General features: G+C 42.5%; 2 protein-coding genes across 4 annotated transcripts; one reads left to right on the top strand and one right to left on the bottom strand.

Moving 5' to 3' along the window:
- The first annotated feature begins 182 nt into the window (after positions 1 to 182).
- Positions 183 to 7,252, top strand: zgc:175214 (RING-H2_RNF24_like domain-containing protein). The gene is made up of 7 exons (XM_026359254.1): positions 183 to 859; positions 1,023 to 1,425; positions 2,889 to 3,042; positions 4,273 to 4,315; positions 4,753 to 4,794; positions 5,433 to 5,515; positions 6,832 to 7,252. Exons 2-7 carry the CDS (start codon positions 1,401 to 1,403, stop codon positions 6,950 to 6,952), a joined length of 468 nt encoding a protein of 155 aa, XP_026215039.1. The 5' UTR covers positions 183 to 859; positions 1,023 to 1,400; the 3' UTR covers positions 6,953 to 7,252.
- Positions 7,253 to 7,716: 464 nt separating this feature from the next.
- pdcd11 (programmed cell death 11) lies at positions 7,717 to 19,541 on the bottom strand. 3 transcript variants are annotated; one of them, XM_026359250.1, is made up of 36 exons: positions 19,462 to 19,541; positions 18,898 to 19,020; positions 18,478 to 18,624; positions 18,164 to 18,328; positions 17,848 to 18,009; positions 17,638 to 17,758; positions 17,356 to 17,531; positions 17,053 to 17,160; positions 16,632 to 16,844; positions 16,393 to 16,517; positions 16,247 to 16,307; positions 15,959 to 16,105; positions 15,620 to 15,871; positions 15,352 to 15,477; positions 15,041 to 15,235; positions 14,707 to 14,877; positions 14,403 to 14,616; positions 14,099 to 14,248; positions 13,815 to 13,927; positions 13,175 to 13,674; positions 12,975 to 13,037; positions 12,695 to 12,791; positions 12,486 to 12,575; positions 12,252 to 12,354; positions 11,913 to 12,090; positions 11,480 to 11,536; positions 11,246 to 11,368; positions 10,828 to 10,950; positions 10,468 to 10,636; positions 10,053 to 10,196; positions 9,803 to 9,949; positions 9,437 to 9,687; positions 9,099 to 9,267; positions 8,826 to 8,979; positions 8,451 to 8,616; positions 7,717 to 8,275 (listed from the first exon to the last, which is right to left on the bottom strand). In XM_026359250.1, exons 2-36 carry the CDS (start codon positions 18,997 to 18,999, stop codon positions 8,104 to 8,106), a joined length of 5,454 nt encoding a protein of 1,817 aa, XP_026215035.1. In that variant the 5' UTR covers positions 19,000 to 19,020; positions 19,462 to 19,541; the 3' UTR covers positions 7,717 to 8,103. The 3 variants fall into 3 exon arrangements, with proteins under 3 accessions (XP_026215035.1, XP_026215037.1, XP_026215036.1); XM_026359252.1 differs by having other exon boundaries at positions 9,803 to 9,946; XM_026359251.1 differs by having other exon boundaries at positions 19,496 to 19,514.
- Positions 19,542 to 19,627: the final 86 nt, after the last annotated feature.

The raw sequence follows: 19,627 nt of genomic DNA, 5'->3' as shown, positions 1-19,627 counted from the left end.
CATATACATGCACAGGGGTGTGCGCACACAAACACATACACAGCAACATGCTTGCAGGCGCGCCATTCGTCAGTGTCTGGCTCATTCTGCCTTCCTTCTGCCTACAGATTGGAGGACAGAGGCAGCGAGGGAGGGCTGAGGGAGAGGAGAGTTGCGAGGCAAAACGGCTGATCACATGAGCAGAGATCTGTTTACAAACCTAAGGCAGAGCAGACCAAGGGGAGGAAGGGAAAAGGCGGATTGCAGGTTCTCTCTCTGAGCACCATTATGGATTGAAAGTGGAAGAGGGGAAGCTTGCCATGACAAAGCCAGCTGGAGTTGGGAGAGACTGAATACGACACACGCAGACACACTTGTGCACACACACCGCCTTTGTCTCTAATTTTTTTTTTTCTCAATTGAAGGAGCAGATGGTTAGAGGCAGAGTAGGATCCCCCCCCCCCTCCCTACGCACATAAACACACACATGCACTGACTTGATGCACAAACACACACTCACCAGCAGAACACCAAACCCAACTCGAGGACTGTTGTTGACTGCATGGAGCTGTTCTCACTTTGTCTGGTCTTTGATGGATGCACATCTTTGCCTTGTACACTGAGGAGGAATATCCACTGCAAGATCCGAGGACTGGAGGAGGAGACAACAGACAAGAGGAGAGGGGGATGAGACTTGTGAAAATCCTCTGTTAAAAAAAAAAAAGCTGCTTTGGGAGAAGACAAAGCACAGACCAAAGCCAGATAATTACCTTCACTGGACGAGGACTGTCATTTCGAATGGTGGATGTCACTGAATTTGGTGAAGGGACTGTACTGTAGATGCAAAGTGAAGTCACAGAAGCCCCTGTCTGCTGGAAATGTAAGTATTTCTTGTTACCAAGCAGCCTGTGTTGTTTGTAACGTTGTGACTGGGTGAGATTCAGTTTAGCACAATAACAACTCCTGAATAACACATGGTTTGAGGCATCTGAAAGACAATCATTTCTTGTCAACAAGATTTCTTTGTCTCTCTCTCTCTCCAGTGATGACATCACTCTCTCCGGGATCCAGGAACACATGAAGTCTCCAGTGCTGGTCCAAACCCCAGTCTCAAATCTCCCAATCTTTACACAGGGGGTGGTTAATCCAGATTTGGGAATGCTAGGCAGAAAAGACTGCTGAGCCAACAGAGCTGAAACCTCCTAAGGATTTGTGGAATCTGAACAAATCTTGACATTCTTGAAGGTTGTTTTTCGGGGGAGTTAACACAACACAACAAAAGAGAGATCCAGCTCAGGGTGACTGAATCCAGGCTACAAACAGTTTGGCTGTCCAGAGCTGCGGCCCACGAGCTTGGCTCTTATCCAGCCTTCTCCTGACAGGGCCTGAATTTACTGCTGCTGTCCTGGGAGTCAAATTTCATGCACCCATTCCAATGGTGTAACGGTAAGTGAGTGGATTTCTCTGACGGCTGCCAAATATTGGAGAGGTGGCAGCACATGTACTTACTCGTATCTCTTTAACTCAGTTACTTAGTTGCAGGGTGCGAGCTAATGGGATCCACACAATGGATGTGCGTGTGAAATGGCAAATCAAAGAGAGAGTGAAGGCCTCGGGTTGTTTTCTGAGGAGGGTGAGGGCACTTAAAATAAGCCACATTCAAGGTCACGTTAGTTTGACTAACTAACTAACTATGACAACCGGAGTGGAAGATAACTTTTGTTTCCAACCTTATTGCATATTCTTGTCTTTTTTTTATGCCAAGGTCAAAATTGTGTTTCTCATTATCCTACCCTAGGTCTTCCCTACACTATCCCCTTCCTCTAAATCCCCCAACCCCCAGCCATGTCAAATTATCCAACCCATACCCCCCACAGTGTGCAAGCTGGACCCATTCATTCATTCTAAAGAGAGACACATGGACATTCAGAGGCTGGCAAAGAGCATCCTTGCTGCAAATTAATAGGAACAAGACTGTGGAAGTGGGGCTTCCTCCTCTATTGTTTTACCAAACGGTTGCCCTGTAGTCCCATTTAACAGAGCTCAATCTGTTTAATATACCCCACCCCCTGCCACCTGCAGTCCATTTCTGTCTTACAAATGCATGCAGACACACACACACATCCAAAAACACGTTACTAGTCACCTTTATAGTGTGTGGAACAGATGGTGGTGTGGTAGATATTATGTCTGTCTTCCATGTTTGTCTTGTTTACAGCCAATTAGCCCCGCGAGCACTGCAGTTACCACCACAGTGCCAGTCCCAGCTCCCTGAACACACCTACATCCAAACAAACAGCCACTGTTACTGTATGTCTAACTCCTGGCCATACTTTCTGTCAATGACCACATAGCCTAAGACCACGGTCGAGCAGAGCGTACAGCGTGTTCACATCTCATATCAGTCTGGATCGTGACTCTCGAGGCCCTGTTGGCCAGAGGTCTGTGGTGGCCCTACAGGCCCATGTTCTAGTTAATGATCAGCAATAACAGATCTCGAGAGCTTAACTGCTTTCTAGGCTATTAAGCAAATGCCTGTACAAATTACGCTCTCTGTTGTTTATACTACTAATTTAGACTTCAACTGTCAATGCTAACTGCTGTAGCGGCTGAGGGCAGGGTTCGAGATGGGTGATTATGATGGGAAAGTAAACAGTGAAGTTGCAAAACAGGTTTTTTATCAGCAGGTCTCTATTTTGAGGTGGAAAATTCAGTTTAAAACACTGACTCTAAAGGTTTTTTTGCCATGAAAATTCAAATAAAGAACAGCACATATTAACCACATAGGAAATGAGCAAGGGGTAGGAACTGTTACATTGCTTAATTTAACATGTTGGTCTCTAACCCTTCAAGGTAACAGTCAAATGTGTGCAGGTATGTAATCTGTATTTGCAAACTCCTCTTGTTAGGATGCCTGTGTGGTTTGGGTTCTCAGCGCTCTGAACACTTCTGCAGCATGACGTCTGACATCTATCACCTCCCGCTCAATGTGTATGTCATTGTGCTGGGCATCGGCCTGTTTGTCTTCATGCTCAGCCTCATCTTCTGCTGCTACCTTTTCAGGTAGGTGCGAAAACCCGGGAAATAAGTGAGAAAGATCCAAGGGAAATGTGGAAAGGTACAAAAGGAGACATGTCTTTACAGTTAGAGACTTTTTTTCAATAGGCACTGTAATACAGTGTATCAGCAGATCAACAGAATTCAAACCTACTGTAATAACAGGATCTTAATAAGTGATGAAGATGCAACTTAAAATCATGATGCAATTCATGGAGTTTGGGTGCAGAGTTGCTTGATCTATTGTTATCACAATAGAATATACATAAATCTCTGCTGGCCTTTATGTGTTACAACATAGAGCACAGCGTTTATAGGTACTGCAGCAGTAAAAATAAAGCAATAACAACTTGAACAGGTCATTATGCTTGCAGAGGATCTGTGCATTTGTTGGCTAAGAATTTACAAGATGTTTCTTTTCAGAAGTAGCAAAGATGTACTGTTGACACAGTGCGTCCCTCATTGCAAGTTCTAATTTCAAACTGAAAAAGGTCTTTAGATACAAGTCTTGACCTATTCAATATTTTTATATCAAGGGCATAATGTGATCTGCAAGTAATGTGAAAAAAAATGTTATTATTGAATGTTTCAACCAATTTTGTATTTCTCTTCAGTCCTACAGACGGTTTATTATAGTAGTTTATTAAATAGATTAAACTACCTGACAGCAGTAGTTGACTGGTTAATCAGAAAAACATTGTGGAGCATTAACACCTAAATAACCAAACATTTCCCTCACATGTTGGTGGAGACCAAAAAAATAAATAAAAAGATGATTACAAACTCGACTCTAAATGATCATTTTGCTCTGTGTTTTCTGGGTGTGTACATAGAAACACTAACACATTTATCACAGTAGCTTTTTGAACAGGTTGTCAGCATGTTGAAGCCGGGCCAGCTGTTTCCCTCTATCTTCAGTCTTAATGCTAAAGCTTACTACAAGCTGGCTTTGTACTGTAATGACTCACCTCTGCACACTAATAACATATTCACAATATTGACTTAATAAAGTTATACATGATATTTTATTATAATTATTGTGATTTATGGCAGTATTGGAATTAATGTCATCAGTTTTTTTTAATTTATTTATTGTTGGATGACTCACATGACACACAGTATACCAAGATGAATTTTATCTCTATAGCTAAACCCCAGCTGCTCTGGTGTCTGACTGAAGTTACAGATCTTACAACAGTCACTTCTGTTTTACAGATGTTGTTCTCTGTCTCTCAGGTTGAAACAACAAGGAACGAGGGAGCAATTCAGCTACAATGAGGTATGTCGGAGCAGTATCTGTCACTGTGGCTGAACATGTAACACCAGCGTCTGACGCAGTTTATAAATACCACTCGCATTGTTGTCATTAACTGTGAAACCTAACACCATCCTTTATAGTTGACCTTGACTCCATCCGTGAGTCATTACCTGTACTGATGTTAAAGTGTTAATGTGGTGCGGTGTGAGAAGGCCTGATATGGTGGCCGGTGGCAGGGGTGTGACACTGTATATAGCTTTGGGGAACGTTGAACTGTGCAGAAAAAGAGTACACACCACTAAACCCACTCTCGCAGATATGTTAAGCCTTCTATATTGGGACATCGAACCGATCTGAAAGTGTTTGTTTTACACCACAGCTTCTGCCAACACAATACAGCTGACACCTCACATGACCCTCTGCTTCTTTCCCTTTTTTGTCCCCTTGTCCTACTGTAGGTGGTGCTGAAGGGGGCCAGCAAGAAACTGAGCCTTTTAGGAGTAAGTCACATGCATGAACATGTCACTCGGCTTTAAACATGTTAGACCGTCAGAGCTGTGCACATTACCCTCCCTGTTTCTGACTTAGATCATCTATTATGAGCTGGGAGGGTTTGGTGGGTTAACTCAATTTCTTCCCTCAGATGTGATTAACTTGCTGCCCACAGTCGGTGGAGATGTCCTGAAAATATCTTGTATCTCAAATGCAGCCATTTAACAAATGTCAGGGAGCCTGCCTGGTTCTCTCCTGGTTGCACAACGTAGGACTCCAGAAATAACCGCACTCATTCAAAATGAATCATAAGATGGTTTCTTCCTGTGTCTTGTGATGAAAAGATTGCTTTTTCTAAATCACTTTTTCCAAGGCAGCAATAGTGATTAGGGGGTTGTTTCTTCAAATGTCCAATCTCTGTTTTGTACAAGGGAAGGACGACATAGAAAAGGTTCCTTAGTAACATAGTTAAGATAAAAGCAAAACAGTGGTTTTCCCTTTGTTATGCTCTAGGTCAAATAAAAGTTACCGCTGACTTCATTAATTATGTTATTAACGACAGTGCTAGAGAGATAGAAATATCTAGCATTAGGACATCACATACAAATAAACTAATCTAATCTTTCTCTTATGTTTGTGCTTGCAGCAAACCTGTGCAGTGTGCCTGGAGGAGTTCAGGACCAGAGATGAGCTGGGAGTGTGTCCGTGCTCACATGCATTTCACAAGAAGTGAGTGACATTAGAAATCTGAAATGAAGCGGAGCAACTGCTTCAAGGAAATGGCTCCGCGTATGGAGATAATAATACTTATTCCCTTTTGTTAGCTACAGCCATAAGACCTAACTTCAGCTTTGCAAAAAGTCACAAAAACAATTCCTAAAAAGTTGGGGAGTTCTGTAAAATCTACTAAATCTGTAGCTGTATTTTATGCTTTAAGATACATTAAATATTTTCAGTTGTTGAAAGACCAGTTTAGTACCTGGACTCTTCTACTACAAAGCCGTGCTGTTGTCATAGGTGCACTTTACTATTGTCCTGCTGAAATATACTACAACCCCCAGATGTACAAGCTGTCCTTTCCATAGGCACTAATGCATCTCCATTGAACTGAGCAGAGATAACGGGCTGAAAGGTGCCTCTCCACCCTCCCTCTTAGTCCAGAGGACACAGTGCCCACAGTGTCCAAAACATATGTCAAGTTCCACTTTGCCAAAGAGCATCATGTTTATATATGGCTTCAACTTGCTTTTTTGTATGGCACGGTGAGCTGTGTTAACAGACAGTGATTCTGATCCCATGCAGTGATGTCCATCACAGAATCCTGCCTGACACAGTTTTTCGCTGACTGGTAAACCTTGGCCCATCTTTACTAGAGACTCTCCAAGATGCTCATTTCATAACTAGTCATGTTGCTGACCTGTTGCCAATGAACTTAATTAGTTGCAGAATGTTCTTCTAGCTGCTCCTTAACAAGCACCACCTACTTTTCCAGCTGTTTGTTGCCTTCACTACATTTTTTAAAAGCGTTGCTATTAATTTCAAAATTACAGTTTTTTTCCCTGAAAATGGTACATTTTCTCAGTTTACACATTTGATATATTTACATTATATTTATATATTACATTCTATTACATTATGTTATCTAGATTTTCGACTACTTCCTTTTTTGGAATTGGTTGTATGAGTGCTGCTGTAGTCTAATGCACTGCACTGAAAAAAGCAACAGGTAACACTTAAATTAGTTAAATAAGTTTAACTTAATTCAGTTAAGTTTATCTAAATTACTAGTTAAACTGGTAGAATGGATAAACTTAATTGAATTACGTTTAACTTACTTAACTCATTTAAGTGTTACCTGTTGCTTTGGTTTTGTAGACTTTATATTAAACTGTTAAACAGTAGAATATTTTTGATTGGTCATAGTTAATGGCCTATAGGAAGATGAGTGAATTGCTTAAAGACATTATAGGTAAATTGAAACAACTGAAAATACTTCTGCCATGCAGTGTTTTTTATGTCAGCTGTCTTTTTTTGTATCCTAACAGGTGCCTGCTTAAGTGGCTGGAGATCCGCAGTGTGTGCCCTATGTGTAACAAACCCATTCTCCGTCTCCACACAGACGCTCCCCAAGGTGCTGAGGGTCCCATGGACCCAGAGGAGGTGTGAGGCAATTGGGGGGGCAGGAAATCAGACTCCTCTTATAGAACACACACACATTAAAAACACTAAGGATGAAGGACAGCGGTCATTTTTAAGACATCTCACAGGAAATGTTGATAATGATCCCAAGTGGCCGCCTTGCTGCTGACCTCTGAGCAATACGCCTTGGTGGGAATTGGATATTGATAGCACCAAAATGATTTGGTCAGATCAGTCAGGATTAGAGTGGATGAATAGGATGTTTTCATGAGAATGCTCCTAGTTCTTCTTCCATATAGCATTGGCCAAAAAAAAAAAAAAAAAACATGACAGGAAAAAGAGCCACCTTAGAGAGAGGAATATCATTGCCACCGTCACTGGATGACTTATGCAGCACCGCTAGAGACAAACAACACCAAGGCATTCAGCAGGACATCAGACTACAGGATCAGTATGGATACCTCTAATATCTCAGGGGTGTTACCAATCCAGCCAGCACAAACCATGTCAGTCACCCTATAAACCTGTGCCACACATGCATCTTCAATACTGCCAATGTAGGTGAAATGCTCCAGCAGTCAGGGGTAGCCACAAAGTCCAGCTGACACCAAGACCAGCGGAATTACAACCATGATGATTAAAGTAGACAATATTGTTACAGATTGTGTCCCAGGCCCTTCAAAAACAGACTGATAGAAAACTAGTCTTGCCTGTATGTATTGTATGTAAACGTGTCCCTATATATATATTGTTATTTTGTATTTGTTGCTTTTAAATAAAACATCATGTAATGTATTGTAATGGTCGTGGATTTATTGAAAGGTCAAATTGTCACTTCCAAGTGTGACAGAGGAAGTTTTGTTAAATCTATTCAAATACATAGTAAACTGGTCATAGCATTCATTCTCTTCATAGCTCACAGGCACACACACACACACAAAATGGATTAAAGTGTAAGTTGATCAAAGGTTAAATACCAGGGTTTTTGTGTTCTGCAGCATTGCAGCATCAAACTCAGACATTTAGCTTCTACAGTTCCCAGTTCATAACAATAAAAAAAAGCTAAATTACAAGATAGGAAAGTGATATTTTTCTCCAGGAGTACACTGTATGAAGCTTCATACAGTGTATACGCACTCTGCAGTCCACACGTGTGCCTGACTGTGTGCATCTGGTCTTTATTTGGCAGCCTCAGTGCCTTTAGCTTCCACAAACTCCATGGCTTTTTCCTTGACTGCCTGAATGCTCTGAGGGGTGCCGTGTTTCTTCTCATACTCCAGGTAGCGCTTGAAGAAGAACTTGATCTTCTTCACTGAAACACTCAGGTGGATCACCCGATCAAACAGAGCCCTGCAGGGGACAGAGGGTGGAAAACACCATGAAGAGCATATTATGTGTGACTGTAAAACGAGCCTTCGTGGATAAATTGGAGATAAATATATTTATATACATTTATCTAGAAAAAGAAAAATTAAAAGTAACAGAGGCGTAAGAATCCAAATTGGCCAAAAGAGTTTGGGTTCACCTGACTTCCTTCTGTGTTCCATGTTTGACCATGAGGTCGATGAAGACGGACCAGAGGTCTGTACGTTTCGGGTAGCTTGTCAGAACTTTGTCAAACATGGTGCGACCTTTCTCTGCATCGCCATAACGGAACTCCAGCTGAGCAAACTTGGCGATCACATCCACACCTGAGAGGAAGGATGACAATACATAAAGGTTAAAACCTGTGGAGGGACACAGCTGGGACTGGGAAACAGAACCTGAATGGTTACATGGACTTCGCTCTGACATATTGACATAGACAGATTCACACTGACACCCACCTGCAGTCATTGACTGCGTGTCAAAAGTACATAAATTGGCATATTGTTTTAAGCATTCACATAGGTCATCTTACTTTCTTTGGAGGGCAGACTCTTCAGCGCCCTCTGCAGGACAGCACTGGCAGCGTCGCCCTGACCTTGCTGGAGCAGGAAGGTCCCATAGCTCAGCCACACTGCCTTATTCTGACGGAAACGCTTCACCATCGTCTTATACAAGCCCTCTGCCTCCTGAATACAGCCACACAACAGAGCACACAAGAAAAAGTAAGTGAAACGTTAGAGGCTACAAAACAGTCTTTCGACACAGTTTCGGCACAAGTTGCCCATAAAGTTGTAGTAGATTGTACCTTGGTCTTGTTGGACTTGGTGTAGATGTCAGCCAGCTGCTGGTAGACGGGCACAGGCTCACAGAACTGCAGCGCTCGCTCAAACACTTTCTTTAGGCTTTCCTCTGTGCCATACATGTTTTCCAGGTTCAGCAGGGCAACCCACACATTCAGCTTCTCCTGCTCTTCCCTGGAAAAACACAGGTTTAGATATTACAAACACCAGTACCTAGACCAGGCCTGGGCTTATTTACGTCACCTGCTTTATCCATTTATTTACATGAACAACTAAATGAAAAATAATTTACGTGACGCTTTTATTCAAAGCGACTTACAAGGTAAGACATTCTATTCTTTACCTGAAGGAAATGGTTTTCAGGGCCCTCTCGGCCACAGAGCGGGCCTGCTCGATCTGTGTGGCCTGCAGATGGTGAGCCATGTACTGGAGCCAAAGCAGAGAGCTGTTGGGTGAGGCCAGGAGCAGACGCTCAAAGGCAGCTGCTTCTTGGGGGCGCAGGTTTGGATCCATGAGCTCAGTTTCCCGCTGTAGCAGGACCTTCTCTGCTGCCTTCTTCTCCTGCTCCAGCTCATGCCGGGACTTCTTCTGGGGCTGGTAGAGAGTCGTGGTGAAAAAGAGGCTCAGAGTAGTTAGATAATGAGAACAAAATATCAATATTAAATCTCAAGTCCTAAGGCTGTACAAGCATTTTTTATGGCTAGCTCACCTTGTTGCTTACATCTTGGTCCTCCCCATCACTGCAGTCCCCCTCCTGCGCTGCAGAGGCAGGTTTCAGGGAGCTCAGCCCCACATCCCAGGAGAAACCTGCTGCAATCTGTAGTCTGGACTGGCCTGCTGAACTGGGTGTCACCTGCTGAGAGAGAGGAGGAGGAGAAATCTCTCAGGTTCTAGATAATGACATTACTGCTCTAAATGTATTTCTGGCAGAAATGAAAAATGATTAAGCAGCTTCTTACTTTTGCAGGACCGGGTTTGGGTTCTTCCTCGTCTTCTTTATCTTCCTCTTCCCTGAAGTACACCTCCACGCCGCTGTCATTATCATCAGTCTTTGCTTTCTTTGTTTTCTTCTTCTTCTTCAGTACCTGCGAATCTGCATGTTTCTGGCAAACAGTAAAAAGTGCCATCAAACATCTAATACACCACAATACTTTAACCATTTCAGCAGCAATCTCAGTGCAATTAAAGCTGCAGAGTGAGATGAGAGACTGAAGCCAAAGCTGATGCAGTAGCTTTCATTAATGTCAGACTAAAGAATAATGAGTTCACTTCCAGCACCTCAGCAAAACCAAAAAGGAGGAGTAGTGAATTATCTAAAATTGTCTTATTTCATGCAAATAAGGAAAGAAGAACCAGTTTGAGGCTGTTTGTTACCTCGTCGCTCTCAGACAGCGCACGTTTCTTCTTCTTCATAGTGTCATGTTTCTTCTTCGCCTCTCCGGTCAGACGCAGTGGCAGGCCGAGAGATTCTGGAAGAATGTCTGGTTTCCCGGTGTCGGCGGGGAGCAGAGAGAGGTCAACCAACTTCTCGTCTTCGTCAATACTGAGGACAAGAACAGAGAGAGTTGAGGGCTAAAAATAACACAAAGACTGTAATGATTCTATAAATGGCTGCTAACTACAGCGGCACTGGACAAGATATTATGTAAAGATACAACCTAAGCATGTGATGATAAAATCTTGGGCTACATAAAGTTATCTCGAACATTTCAGAGGTGGAAGGCGTTTTATTACCTTAGGATCTTGGTGGTGAGCAGGGTGTTGGGAGGCAAGTGCTCAGAGAGGACTTTTTGCTTGTTAACAAAGTATGTGGTGGACTGCTGCAGCTGAGCTCTTCCTGTAATACTCCAAGACAACCTGGAAGACAAATATGTGGTGGAAGGGTGAACACGACTTCACTCCTGTCAAAAAGCTGACACCTTTAACAAGAGCAGAAAGCAGCGAGGCAGGATAATGAGCAGCAGAAACAATGCAACAAGATACAGGATGAAATAACTACAGAGAAACAAAGACACTACGCTCTCCAGAAAACAAGCAGAACGCTGTTGCCATTTTTCTTTACAGAAGTTATTTATTGAGTTCAAATATGGATGAACATTCAGTCAAGCCAGGGAACATTGAAAGCTTTATGCTGGATGAATCATTTAGGTACCTGATGAAGACCCCCTGCTCTCCCACTGCTTTGACGTAGCCTCTGATGAGCTGCCCTGCCTTCAGTTTGTCTACAGATGAAACCTCTGGGTCCTTCACTGGCTTGGCCTCCTGAGGGTTCAGCCTAAAGGAGAAAAGTTACAACTGTAACAAAGTAAAACTATGTATTTGTGTCTAAAGCTCTAATACAACATAAATCATGCATGAGACAGGAGACAGTAGCGCCTCGTCGTACCTTGATGGGCGTAAAGACAACTGCCACTTGCCATTTTCACACCCCAGGAGGAAACACCTGAGGTACAAGAAGAGGAAAACAATGTAACTCGCTGTACACTTCACTGTGTTACCAAGACTTTCCACATTGTAGCTGCTGACTGTTGGTATTCTGTGCCAGCAGTTTCCAATAAATGTATTCTGAGCTAAGTGGAAAATCTGTGTTTACAACCATAAAAAAGGCAAAAGCTGGTTTGAGATATGAAGCAGGGTTTTCACTCACTTCAAACTACTTTTTGACATCAGACATCACTTTTCCTCTTTCTGTATGACTTTGTGTGACCGTTCAAAACTATTCTTAATGCTTTTCATGTGGTTCATCTTTGAACTAGTTCTAAAAGACCGTAAACTCACCCCGAGAGCTTCCTCTAAGGGTTGGTGCTGCATTTACTGACCTGAGCAGCTGATCCTTGCGGTACCCATCCAAGGGGTTAGGCCTGTAGGCATCAGCTAAGTCGGTGACAGCAACAGTCCCCATGTTGCCAAAGGGAAGTTTGACCAGGAGGCCAACTTGCAGCTGAATCTTAGTCACTATCCCCAAAGTAACACTGCCTTCCTCCAGATTATGGACACCTGAAAATCCAAAGGAATCCAGAAATTGGATTAACTGCTTTCTGATTTCGCATGGAGACATAATCATAAAAAAGTAGAGCAGCCAGCAGTAATGAAGCTAACACATGCAGCCAGATAATGAGAAGCAGTGAACGGTAGCGCTTAGTGTCTGCTGCTCCTACCTGTGAGAGACAGAGCAACGCGATGAGGTTTGGTGCTCACTTCTACCACTTTAGCACGGACAGCTTGGCCCAGCTTGTACAGCTTCTCTGGGTGGCTGGCGTCCTGGAAATAAGCAAATATACTAAGAATTTAATTTGCCTTACAGCTGTAATTATCTTAGACTCTGAGCATTTCTCGCACTTCAACACACATGAAGTACTCCTGACAAAATGCAAACACAGATTTGCACTTACTTTAGGATCTGTGATCATGGCCAGGAACTCAACTGTCCCAGTAACAGAGGGATCCATGGTGACCTCCAAAGACTTCCTTTCTGGATTAAACTGGAGACAGAAAAAGAAAACGCACATTGAACGGTTTTTGGATTTACTAATATATATCATATATATATTTGAAACTTCTGATCAAAAGCAGAGACAGCCATAACATTCCTCAAACTCACCTTTGATACAAAGCATGTGATTTCCTCCCCGACCTTATAACTTTTTAGTTTGTCTTTTGCTTTAACAGCTGTGAAATCTACACTTGTGTCCAGTTTGCTGCAGAGATGACACAGAAACGAATCAGAAATCGGACAGATCATAAAATGCAACGTATTACTGCAGATATTAATGTCCAACTTGTAATAAATAAGAGCACTGTAAATTCACTATTAGGAATATTTGACATGCAGGTTATCACGTAGTAAATATACTGTACTATGCACTGTCCTACACAATTACCTGCGTATGAGTGTGAGCTCAGGAATGGTGTATGTAAATTTAGGATGGGAAAATGGCAGGAATCTGGAAACAAAAACAAAAACAACATTTGACATTAATTTTAAGTTTGATAGAATTTAACAAATGCTAGAATATAACCACAAAAAATAGTAATCACATAAACATCAACAATCAAACTTATAAAATGAGGCAATGATGACCTGTGACTGGAGGCTTCCCGTCCTCCGATGACCCTGGCGGTGACCACGCTGCCCACTTTCACTGATGATGTGGGGAAGGATCCCAGACACAATTCTTCAGCTGCCACCACTTCAGACACGTGCACGCTGCCTGTGCTCCCATCCTCTAGTGTGACCTGAATGCAGGTGGGCTTCACTGTTCGCACTTTCCCTTGAACGATCTGACCAAAGCAGTAACCCCTGGAGCCCGTCTGGTTTTCTGAAGACGTGCGTTGTCGCTTTGGTGCACTGCAATCCCATGACACTAGGGGGAGGCCTTGCAGCTCCTGGCAACTTGGTTCTATAACCTCAACTGTCAAATGTTTCCCTGCTTTCAGCTTTTCTGACTCAGACAAGAATACTTCATTCAAGTGGCTTCTGGCCTGGATCACAGTCAGCTGTGCCGTATCATCCAGTGAGATGACAGCAAAGTCTCCGTCTATGTGCTGGACCATGGCTGTGTATTTTGATCCTTCAGTTAACTGTGAAAATACAAATTTAAACACTGGAATCATGACAATGAATTATTACATGGACACTTTTCAAACATGTTCAGACTGTGAAACACAAATATCTGAAAATGTGTTTTCTGAAATAAGTAAGCAAAGAGAGGAACACTTACAGATTTCTTCTTTCCCACCAGCTTGGAAAGGATGGAAACATGGACACAAGTAGACAGGATGTCCACATGAAGGATGACTGCAGTGGCTTTCTGTCCTGAGGTCAATTTACCACCTGAAAAACAAATACATGATGTGTTTTTGCAAAGTCAAAAAAATGTGATGCGTGTTGTGCAAACCATGAAAACCTGACACTAGACTGAGCCTATATGGATGAAGATTTATAAAGGAGAAATGCATTTAGTTATTTGGGACCATGTATTTGTATGTATGATCATATGCATACCCATGACATGATGCTTGCTGGCCGTTATGGTAGCACCAACCAAATCATCGGACTTGAAAGTTGCCCCGCTGTCACTCACAGTATCCACAGTGAGCTTCAGCTTCTGACCGACAGACAGAGCGGACAGCTGCTGACGGAGATCACTGTTATCTGAGATTGAACACAGACATAAGAGGTTAGACTTGTTTAATAAGACGAGGCCTGACTTCACCTAATGAATAAAGGAATCAACATATCAGATCTTCCTTACAGTTGTTTATATGCAAATCTAATTTGACCTTGGAGAAAACTTCTCTGTGCATACCTCTCAGAGCCAACATCTCAGCCACAGCTCCTCTCTCCAGCAGGCCATTGATGAGTCGAGTCTGGGCGTCCCCCTCAGGAGACATCACCTCTGAAGTCTTCAGGGTGACCAGGAAACGCCGCTTTTCCTCATCCAGGTTTGTCACTTTAGCTATAACAGTCTGGCCCAGCTGGAAAGCAGTAGTCGTATCACTGATGAACTTGTCTGTCATGGCCTGGGAAGCAACAGAGAAAGAATTTTTTTAGTGGGTAAAAATAATCAGCTTTGGAAACATTGCAAATCTAATTCTAAAGGTTTTACTCACCGACTTGGGTGCAAGACCCACAAGGCCGTATGGAAATTCTACAAAGACGCCATAGGACATGACGTTCTTGATCCAGCCAATCAGTTGCATCCCAACTGTGATCTCTGAGAAATCCTTGGCAACCACTCCTTCCTCCAGTGACCACCTCACTGTCGGTTTTTTGGTGAGACTCTTTAAAAGAGAAGCAGCTAAGGAAAACTGAGACAACTGTCGTGCTTACATTCTCACATTCAGGAGCTGGGAGATAAGCATCAAATGCTAATAACATATTTCATATTGTAAAAGATTTTTTTTCCAGACTCATACATAGACAGATGTTTTACAAAGGGGATACAATATTCTGCTTGTTCTTGCTGAAGCAGATGAGGTTTGAGATGTTGTCTCCCTCCTGTATACTCTCCCACAGCAGAGGTCCGTTGGACACATGATCAGAGAGGTGCACTGTGGGTAGTACAGCTCGTATCTCACCAGGGAGGACAGCCACCTCCAGACCGTTGACTGACTTTTTCAGCACCTTGGCCTCTAGTCTCTACATCACGCACACAGCAGAGATATAAGGTTAGCAATGTTTAGTTCAAAATGTGACACATGAACACAAAAAAAATAAATAAATCAATCAATCAAAGGAGAACGTTTTTGACAGACCTTCCCAACCTCACATTCAAAGTGGGACTCGGCATCTTCCTCGGTTTCTCCCTCCAACGCAGCCTTAAAGGACAGCACCATCTTTGCCTTTTCAGGATCACACTGAAGAACTTTTACCTTTAACACCTGGACCGACAACCAAAAAAAACTAATTATCAAACACCAAATCACAATCCAAGGCTTTTCAACATGGACATTCAAAAAAAAATAAAACAACAACAAAAGCAGGTGTCAAGTTAAACACATCAATGCCGTTCAATCTTCTTACCTGCCCGACATAGAATATCTCCTCAGGGCTTATGATGGGCTCGGAGCTGAGTTCACTAAGCGGCACAAGCCCCTTAACACCATTATAAAAACGAACGATGCAACCGAAGTCTTTGACGCACACGATGTAGCCGTGGGAGACGCGGCCAGGACGGGCATCACTAAAGCTGAGGAACAACGGCAGGGAGCTTTCAACCATAGCCTTCTTTCTGGTCAGGTACAGCTTCTTGTTCTCTGCATCTACCGACAAAACCTGCGCAAACATAATGCACACAGAGTCAAACAAAGAAAAAAGATGAGCTGTTCAACAAATCGCTCAGCGGCTAAAAAGGGCACTGACCCGACATTTGACCTTCATGCCCTCAGTGTATTTCTTCTCTGGGTTCTTGAGGACAATATCAGACAGGTGGGTCCGAGGCACCAGACCTTTAATGTGGTCTGACAGATGTACAACCATCCCATGATTCAGCAGGACTGACACTGTCCCCTTGAAGGAGAAAGACAAATTTACGTCTCATGGGTGTGTTGCTTGTTGTTGTTGTCACACAGCGTCATACAAATTTTCACTCGAGGCTCGAGTCCATTCACGACAACTGTACTTGAACAGGAGGTGATGCTTTATTCTTACCTCTACAATTTTACCTGCCTGAAGATCATGATACCTAAAAAAAGGCTTCTCAATCACGCTCCTGGAAACATGACAAGAAAAGACTGTCAATATTCTGAGTTCAGTGCTTACAATGGGGTAAAAGACAGACATGTGGTTCCGCATACCTGCGCAGAGTAACAAAATGGATTTGGTCCATGGGGCTATAATCCAGGATCCTGCAGGTGTGCTCAGGAATTGCCTGCACTCTGTTTTCATTAGCTGACTCATGTGACTCCTTAAGGTGGTTCCTCTGTCAACAGTATTAACCAGAGAACAGAATCATGAGAATATTTATGACGTTTTTCTTCCTTTTAAATGTTTTTTTTATCTAGTTGTCATTATCCAAAGCCCCACCCTGACTCACATGTACAAAAGCTAGTGTTTTGCAAGGCAGTTCCAACATGGCTCCAGACATGTGATGCATGGCGATCATTTTGCAGCCTTTCACCACCTCACCAATGCGATCCCCACAAGCAGGGGTTGGATCGACTCTGGTCCCAGGCTGAAGGAGGTAGCTGCGCAGACTCAGACCCACCAGACGAGTAGACTGCTCCACATACAGCACACAGGCTTGTACCTGGGTGGACAGGTGACAAAACTGATGGGTTCAGACGCTCAAGTGTAAAAGCTAGTATGAAGATATGATTTACATTTTTAACAACACTTTTATCTAACGGGGTCACAATCAATAGGGCTACACGTCAATTATCAGAGAGCTGATAACTGCTGATGACTGGAGCAATGCTGTGTACGCCAAAAGAATCCAAGTGCCACATCACTTTTACCTCAGTTCCCTCGGTGTAGTCTGATGCCTGTTCAGGCTCCATGTGGAGGAAGTCTACTTGTCCACTAAAGGAGGACATGAAGTCCAGGATCAGACCATGTTTGGTCACCTGCAATACAGAAATTATTCAAATGAAATTATTCAAGTGAATATAGTGACACAAAAAAATGAATTTCACAATTACATTTTCACTCTCAGATATCCAGACAGATGATTTATCCATTTTCTAATAATAATAATAATAATAATAAGAAGAAGAAGAAGAAGAAGAAAATAAATGTCATGTTGCAAAAACAGTCTCTACCTTTTTGATCTTAGCTTTGACCAGAAGACCCGGCAGAAGGTTAGTGAGGTTCCAGCCCTGCTTGGATTCAGCACAGGCCTGGGCGATGGTATGGGGGTTAACAGAAAGACGGACCACACGCCCGTCATTCTTTATTTCTTCCACTTGACAAGTCACATACTGACCCACTTTCAACTCTGAAGACATGAGGAGAGAGAACAAAAAAATAAAAATGATATGCTGACAGCTGAGGCTGTTTACCATTACTGAAAATTAAAATCTTTGGAAAATACCCAGTCTTACCTTCTGAGTTGTTGTGTTTGTCTTCTACTACTTGCTTAGGCAGGAAGGCTTTGGACCCACTGATGCCGATGTCAACTATGTAGCCGTGATCCTCAACGCTGTCCACACAACCACTCAAGACCTAAATCAACACACAGTCATAGCAGTTCAATAAAACAAAAACAAAACAAGAATGTTTTATTTTTGTTTAACTGCTCAGTAATGACTCACTATGCCGGCTTTCAGAGAGCTTGAGGTCAGAGCCTTGTTCAGCAACTTTGGATTGACTGACAGCTGGATGCTGAGAGAGCCTCCTCTAGCTACATCCAACTTGACAACCAGACACCTTATCACCATGCTGGGGTAGAAGAGGTGAGGCAGAGAGCAGATCTCCTGTGAAGCAGAAGCACAAGAGGCTGATATTAGAAACATATAATGTAACGTATGCAATTCATCAACTGAGGAGGGAAAATAAAGCTGTACTGCCCGCTGTGACAAGGTCATTCATCAACTTCAACAGTGTATTCAAATCCCTTCTCAACCATACCTCTGTGTCAGCTGAATCCAGCTGCTCGCTCAGCAGCTTGGTGTACGAGTCACTGATATTGTTGATGCTGAGGAAGCCTTGGAGGCCACAAGGCAGGCCGACTGTCACCTCAAAATCTGTTACCTCCTTCACACAACCCAGCATCAGCATCCCCTCCTTCACATTCTGGGGGGAAAAAATGAAAAACATATCAAGTGAGAAACAGTGCAGCATTTCAGTCACAGTAGTGCCACACTGAAAATAATATTACAGAGAAAAACTACTTAACATATTTAACACATTTCCATCAGCTCTTTTTAAATATGCAGTAGTACCTTGATATGTAGAATCTCCACATGCTTGGGTGCTTTATTCAGTGTCAGACCAGCTTCTTTTTCTTTGTTGGTCTTTTGCTTCTTCGGTTTCTTTCCATCATCTTTAACTGCCCCCTTTCTTTTCTTTGTTTCTGCTGGCTCGTTTGGCTGCAAGTGAAAATTAAGCTTATTAACATTTTATTAATTCTGTATACAGTAAAACAATCCAAAGTTACACAGATTATTTGAGAGCAAAGAGATATAAAGGAACACTGATGCGAGAATAACTTCTACTTAAGTAACAAATGATTGTAAGAATACATTGTCTGATATTGTTCTACATATTAATCCTCCTCTGGGCATAGTCACATTATCTTTAACTAGTTTTGGGAACTCTTTGTACAATATTTTAGACACAAAAAGAGAAGAGTTTAACTCTACCTGGAACAGATTGTCCACTTCTGTCCGCTGCACCACTATTTTACTTTCTGTGGGTTTCTTTGCTGTTCCTCCTCGAGGGAAGTCCTCCTCCAACGATGCCATGTTTGATTTTGTTTCAGACGTCTAAGAAAATTAAAATCACTTTTTATAAACAGGTATTTCCAAACTTTTTAAACTGCTAATGACACAGCACAGCTGAAGTTTGGAACCATTACACATCACTGTATTCAAACTTTATCGATCTCAAATGTTAAAACAATGATTGATTACATAAAATGAACAGAGTGGGACTTGGATTTTTAGCCACACATTGTTTGAGCACTCTAATGTAAAATATTAATATTTATGCACTTGGAAAAGCAGAATGAAGTAAAATGAACCCGCTGCATTTCTGGTACCCATAAAGTTAGCAACCTACACGCAACTTTACCGACCTAAAAACGTTGGCTGGGTTAAGCACTCGCGCAAAATGCGTATCAAGTTTTGTCAATAAACCAAAGTGTCGTATTAAAATAAAAAATATATATTATCTATGTCGCTAATTATCGTGAAACGCTTCCTTACATTTAATCTCCGGCTTGTGGATATCCAAACTCACATGTTGTTCAGCAACACGCCATGATCCTTACCCGGAAGAAAAACTCACATGGGCGGTTCATTCTTTGCCCAATCACACGCAAGAAGTCGTGATGGACATGTTTTTTAGCCATTCAGCAATCACAGTTTGAGT

Source organism: Anabas testudineus, chromosome 1 (assembly GCF_900324465.2).
Source record: "Anabas testudineus chromosome 1, fAnaTes1.2, whole genome shotgun sequence".
NCBI classification, from domain to species: Eukaryota; Metazoa; Chordata; class Actinopteri; order Anabantiformes; family Anabantidae; genus Anabas; species Anabas testudineus.
Note: the sequence above shows the minus strand (reverse complement) of the source record. Positions and strands in the feature narration are given on the sequence as shown.